We start from the raw sequence: 7118 nt of genomic DNA, 5'->3' as shown, positions 1-7118 counted from the left end.
TAATTCTTTTTTTAACTTTTGTACTTGTGTATTTTTATTTATGCCCTGTTCACCGCCCTGAGTCCTTCGGGAGAAGGGCGGTATAAAAATTTAATAAACTTAAACTTAAACTTAAACTTAAACTTCTATAAAGTGATATAAAAATGCACACACACATTTTAGATATTACTTTCATGGCTGTACGCATTTCTATACAGACTTTTCCTTAATATGCATAATTACTTTTCACCAATGTTATGCTATTGGCAAAGTACATTGCAAAATTCAGAGAAGAATAAATTCAAAATCACAACTTGATGGTTGCCTACTGTTTCAAAAATGCAAGAAATTACATCAACTCACATTCTAATACTAAAATAAGTAAATTTCTTTCCCTTCCTTATAGTCTCCTGCAACAATATATATTATGCTATTTATTAATTTTCTTTATGCAGTACCTTTCCTCAAATACCATCAAGGTGGTGATTATATACATGAGCAACCATGTTTACCTTTATCGTGCAGCTCTGTGTAAAAGAGAAATATAGCCCTCATGGTGGAAAGGCTCCAGCAGCATGCTTTAATTCCCATTCAGTGTTACTTCTCCCAGTGTTTCTAGTTCTTCATGTCTACATTAAGTGTCCCCCCCCCACAACAGAGGACTGGAAACTTGCTGAAAAGGAACTACTGGAAGTCCTCAACTTATTACCAGGGTTTCTGTCACTAAGCGATGCAGTGAAGTGATTTTACAGCCTTTTTGCCATGCTTGTTAAGTGAATCTCCACAGTTGTTAAGCGACTCCTTTCCCTCCCTTGGCTTTGCTTGTCGGAAGCCCACTGGGAAGGTCGCAAATGGCAACCACGTAACCCAGAATGCTGCAGCCGTTGTAAATATACAATATACCAGTTGCCACACATCCTAAATTTGATCACGTGACCACAGGAACACTGCAACCATTATAAGCGCAAGGATCTCTTTTTTCAGAGCTGTCATAACTTCGAATAGTTATTAATTAAATGGTCGTAAGTCAAGGACAGCCTGTAAACATTACTGCAGATACAAGTTGGGAGACTTAACTGTTAGCAGTTGAAAGGAATGAAACCATAAGAGTTCATGATTTATCCCCCATTGTTCAGAGGAGGAAGGTGAAGCAAAAGGAAAAGAGCAATGGCTACCAGTGAAACTGTCTGAAAATGCCTCGTGCAATCTGGGCATGTCAGAACAGGCGTCTCCAGGCAAGGTTGCTTTGCTGTTGAGATGAAGAGCAAGGGGTGCTCCTTCTCTGTTTCACAAGCAGAACAGAGCTGAGAGGGGGTTCCAAGAAAAAGCAATGGGTAAATGTTCTCTCCATGGGAGGACAACTGGTTAATTGAGGCTAATTGGTTCCTTCCTCCAAGGCCTTGTTCTTCCTCTCCTCAGCACCTGCAGTTGTCTCACTCTACCTAATGGTGAAACTGGCCAGGGCAGCCTCTTTCTTTCTCTCTCTCTCTCTCCTGTTCTTTTGGCAGTACACTCTGTGTTATCTGAAAGCAGGGAAGCTGGTTTCAAAAATGCAGAGCGGAAAAAGGAAATTTGCCTCAGGAAAGCAGACATCCTCTAGATTTCTTCAAAAGTGTGGGGCTGAGAATGAGGCGTGCTGCCCATTCCTGGAAGCGGAGCAGTGCTGGAGGGTTCAGGCAAAATCCTCACATGGGGCCTTGCCTTCAGAGTAACAAACTGTGATGTTCATTTCCTGTGTGTGAGAGATAGGAGGGAGGGAAAACAGCAACAAATCTGTGAGACACCAACAAATTCACATTCCTGGAAAGGCTGCACCTCACATCCAAGTTGGAGGGACTGAAGAGTAGATCTCTTTATTGCAACATCAACAGAACCAATTTTGATTTCTAAGAAGGTAAGCAATAGATTGACCTGTTCTCCAAAAACAAATTTTGTTACTAGGAGCTTAGTTTGTTTTTTAGGGGGGGGGGAGATTTAATTTGGATTATGAAGTAGCTTCTCTTCCTCCTAATGACCTGTAGGAAATGTGCTTCTTACCTACGGTATATAACGTGGAGAGGGTGTGGGGGGGGGGAAGCTCATTTGAGACACTTGTTTCTTTTGAACATTCTTTATGGCTCAAAATTTGACAATTGATAGGATATGTCAAATTTTTAGATGTATCACACTCTGTTTTTTCCTTGCATTTTTCTCTTGAAGGAAAAATTCCATGGAATGCAAAAACCAGCCAGTGCTTTCATCTGATCTAATAAAAATCCATCCTTTGAATCATTTAATCATAATCTCCTGTTAGGCCAGTTTGATAGTTATCTCCAGCTCTTTCAAACCCGAAGAAAATATTTAGAGAAGTATTATTATCTTCACAAAGCACATTTGTTGGAGGTATACGATCCTCAGTGAGACCTTTAGTTAAAAGATCTGAGGAAACAGGAACAAAAAAAGAAGCTCAAAAGAGAAGTAATCTATTCTAGAGTGCTAAGAATGACGCTGAGCTTTGTTTAAGGCAGAATGGGGAAAGCCATCTGTAGCATTTTCTGTGCATTTGATTCTCGGAACAAATCCTGTTACCTCCACCTAAAGCTATTCCCCCAGTCTGGAGCCCTTCAGATGTGTTGAATTACAACTTTTACCATCATCTGCCAAATTACTCATACCATAGCTGTTGCAAATGGCAATGACACGCAAGATAGCCCCAATATATTTGCAACAATCAGGTTGGAAAAAAGTGGCATAAAGAGTCTCATGTTGCAGGGCTGGAAAGCTCTGAAAACCTGGTAGATATTTCTTGGTAAAATAGGTTACTATTATGACTTAGTCTGAAACAGATCTATATATCCTCTTAAGTCCTCAACCTTTGGAGCTTGATGGCACAGTGGGAGGGGAGAGAGGAACTGGGCCATGCAAGCAGTGGGCTGGCGTGCACACATGCCCACACCTCAACTTACTGAGTTGCATGTGTGAGTCAAGCTGCGTGCACATGCACACCAGCCCACTGCTCGCACAGCCCGGTTGTGAAAAGGACATGGCCTAGTAATGGGCCACAGCCCAGGGGTTAGGGACCCCTGCTTTAAACCATTTTGAAGCATCCTATGGATTCTGGCCAATGTAGTAAGAGACTAAAACTTTGGCAATCCTGCTAGTTAGAGGAGTTCTTACATCATTCAATGGAGTGAAAATTAAGTAAGTAAGGAGCAAATGTGAAGCACTGGAGTCTGTATGTATGACATTTGATTCTGCAAATAGAAAGAGAGATCATCTAGATCAGAAGTTTCTCCTATTATATCGTCCACCTCCATTTTCAGCTCTTATTTTTCTTTGTCTATGCAGTTTATGTCCCCCCTTGCCAATTATTTCCAGTCCCAGAATCTGTCCAGGGTTTTCATCAATAAATCAGCTCCCTTCTCCACTTGTCTGGGCCATATTATGTCTAATATTTAGAGACAGCAAAGACACAATTGCTAGCAAATCTACCTAGAACCATCCTACCTGCCTAGATACTATATCAGCATGACGTCCGTGCTTGCCAAGGGATATCAGCCTCATTCAGTAAAATAATTGGGCTGGTTTATAGTCATATGTCTTCAGCTTCCACACATCTCCAAAAGCAGTATCTTGATAAAAATGCAGCTTATATCCAAAACTAGCATACAGGGTCAATTTAGTCAACAGTAATCCAACTCCAATTACTTTTTGAGGCACACACTGCAATCATGCACAGATTTAAAACCCATAGCTATTTAAAAAATCAGATTCCTGCTATAAATGATCTTGGTTCAGGGGAAGAATACATTCTAATTTCTTTCTTTCTTTCTTTCTTTTTTGCAGTTCATCTTTTCCCCTCAAAATGGGAGAGCCAGAGACCCTCCCCCCTTTCAATGAAGCATACCACAACTTGACAGAACTTTTCCAGGCATTCAACCACACATTCAGCTCTTGTGATTTGAGACTAGATGATAACATCAAACGGGTATGTCTCTTTGTTCTCTATCTCATCATCTTTGTGGTGGGATTGGTGGAGAACCTCTTGGTCATATGGGTCAACTGGCAGACCCGAAACCACCGGAACTTGGTCAATCTATACATTTTCAACATGGCCCTTGCAGACTTGGGGGTGATTCTCTCCTTACCAGTCTGGATGTTGGAAGTCATGCTTGATTACACTTGGCTTTGGGGAGATTTCCTCTGTCGCTTCACCCACTATTTTTATTTTGCCAACATGTACAGCAGTATTTTCTTTCTCACCTGTCTCAGCATTGATCGGTATGTCTCCATGACAACTTCCTCCCACTTCTGGCACCAACGCCAACATCTTGTGCGACGGATCACCTGCTGCTGCATCTGGGCCTTTGCCGCCATCCTCCCTTTGCCAGAGGTGGTACACATGGAGTTAACTGATTCCATTGAACCAATGTGTTACTTTATGGCCCCACTGGAGACCTTCAATGAGTGGGCCATCGGTCTCAACCTCCTTCTTGCTTTAATTGGGTTCTTTATCCCATTCTCCACCATGGCAGTCTTCAATATATTGACCGCCAGACACATCAAGCGTTGTGACAAGCCAGAGAGCAGAAAAAACTGTCGCCTCATCTATGCTTACATAATTGTCTTCTTGATCAGTTGGCTGCCATTCCACCTAATTTTGCTGCTCCTCACCTTTGAAGGATCACATATCTTCCTCCACTGCTACATGCTTGAGTTCCTGTACTTCTTCTACGATATCATAGACTGTTTCAGCCTTTCCCACTGTGTGGTCAATCCCATTCTGTACAACTTCCTGAGCAAGAACTTCCAAGGAAAGCTTATTTCTGCTGTAGTTAGATACATTCCCAAAGACCAGATGGATCAGAAGAACAGAGATGGCTCTTCCTCCAATACCCAACACTCTATAGTCATCGCGCAAGAGAAGATTTAAACCAATTTAAACAGCTTTTCTGTGTTTTGGTTCATTGCCATAAGAATGTATTTGCATTTTTCTCTCTTATCAGCAAAGGATAGGCTTAATTAGGATACTTGTTGTTATTGTTGCCAATGTCTTTCACAATTTGAAAAGAAGGTCAGTATGGGTAAAAATGAGGTAGAGAGGAAGATTATATGCTGCTGTGTCAAACTGACTGACCTTAATCAATCAAAATCTAACATTGTTATTAGTCCTCATCTATTTCCTTCATCTTGAAACTTGCAATGCCGCTTTAACATTTTACTGTAGAAAAGAGATGTATCTCTCTTAATTTCTTCAGTTTTTGCATGAAAATAACATTCTGAAAACTTAATGCTGGTCTGCTGATTAAACAGAATTGTTGGGCAGAGCAACTTATAGCTGAAGCAACGGCAAAATATAGCTCCAACCTACATGAAACTAAAGAACTGAAGTGATCTGTGAAGATAAAACAGGATCTATCCCTATTTTAATATGAACATTCAATTAGTTGTTTCTTGGAACTGGGAAATCAGGACACTACCAATCCAATCCTAGCAATTCCTACATATGTCTTTTTAGTCCAAACCACTAACAATTATCTAACACCACAACAGAAAATTATACCCAGTGAAAATGTAAATTTAGGAAAATGTGAAGAGTATCTCTAGAAGATTATATCACAAGTGATTCTAGAGTTTCTCACTCCTGAGAGAATGAACATCACCCTGAATTCTTTCATTGTATTAAATATCCCAAACTAGATACTGATGTATCTTTTTTTTCCTTTGCCTCTTTCTGCAGCTAGAACATTTGTCTATCCTTGAGTTTTCCTCCTCCTTGAGATATACCGTTCTAACTTTTGCCTGGTATGGAAATAAATTTAAGAAAGAATTACTTCAGTGTTCAATGCTTGCAAAGTACTGCTATTACTGGCCATGGGTCATGTTTGTAAAGAACTGAACAAGGCATAAAGGCTCTCTGTGTACAGAAAGCGGACATAACTGGTTTGAAGAAGAAATTCATGAATGAACTGAATGAAATGCTAGGGATAAAATCTCTGTTTCTTAAATGAAGAACAATGTAAGGAGATGTTGCGTCCAAACATCATTCAAGGGATGCATAGAATAATTATTTAACCTAATGCAGCGATGGAATAGTGCAGTACAGTGTAGACACCTATAAAGATATTTGTAAACATTTTATTTTACAGAAATATGCAAGATAATCTATGTGAAATTTCAAGCACTTTTAATATTTTACCAAATTTACAAAAGTGATGTAAAATTGGGAAAATGGACTCAATCAGTCTTGCACTCAATAAAGTGGCATTTTGACTGATTGACTGATTGATTTCATTGTTTGATGGATCCCTTGAAGATACTAATTCCTTCCTTTTAATTGTAAATGGTTTGGGCTGCAGTTAGCTGTTATTGCACCTATCAAAGGTGCAGCTGGAGAAGGAATAAGAGAGCTAGTCTAACTTACATGCACTCCATTTTTATGTTTTCCTCCCATGTTAATATTCATATAATAATGACTTTATTCATTGTTTTAGTGAATAAAATTATTATATAATCCATGGCATTTTATAGTAAACAGGGTCATTTCAAAGTGTTCCTTGCCCAGCTAGGAAGGAAATGACCTCTTGGCCCAAACTAGAAAGACGAGTCATTTGAAAAGGGAGCACTAATCAAAAATATACTTGAGAAACCTTGCTCTACTCAAATGCAGATCTTCTCAATCAGTTCAGGGAACCGCACTTTGAATATACCAGTTTAGTCGAATGTACACTTACGTATGTGACTTACAGAGTCAGAGAAGGCAGGCAGGAATCGTAAGACCCCCACATTCCATCCCGTTTCCCAGAGGTATCTGCAGATGGGAGCGGGTGGGTAAAATATTGCAAGACAACAGCATGGTGTCACCATTAAAAGCCCTGCCTCTTTTGAACACACATTGGCCTTACATGCCTCAAAAAACCTGTATCAAAGTATTATGCTTACCATCTTGTTGTATATTCTGACCCCCATCCTCTCTCACAGACACCACTGCTCTCTTGTTTAAAAATATCACTGGTTCATCTTTTAAAACAAGCCAGTATAATTTTGTGTGTGTGTGTGTGTGTGTGTGTGTGTATTTGGATTGCAATCCAAATTTATTTAATACAAACAATTGTCGCAGTTGCGACTGCTGCCTGTGGATGGCCCTAGTTTGGGCTGAT

General features: G+C 40.0%; 1 protein-coding gene across 1 annotated transcript; it reads left to right on the top strand.

The window, feature by feature from the left end:
* Positions 1-1634: 1634 nt before the first annotated feature.
* On the top strand, positions 1635-5635 carry ACKR5 (atypical chemokine receptor 5). Its single transcript, XM_081318144.1, has 2 exons — positions 1635-1873; positions 3805-5635. The coding sequence occupies exon 2, from the start codon at positions 3824-3826 to the stop codon at positions 4889-4891; it is 1068 nt and encodes a 355-aa protein (XP_081174270.1). The 5' UTR covers positions 1635-1873; positions 3805-3823; the 3' UTR covers positions 4892-5635.
* Positions 5636-7118: the final 1483 nt, after the last annotated feature.

Source organism: Vipera berus (genome assembly GCF_964194415.1).
Source record: "Vipera berus genome assembly, chromosome: 2".
In the NCBI taxonomy this organism is placed as follows: domain Eukaryota; kingdom Metazoa; phylum Chordata; class Lepidosauria; order Squamata; family Viperidae; genus Vipera; species Vipera berus.
The sequence above is the reverse complement of the archived record's forward strand: the minus strand, read 5'-3'. Positions and strand labels throughout refer to the sequence as shown.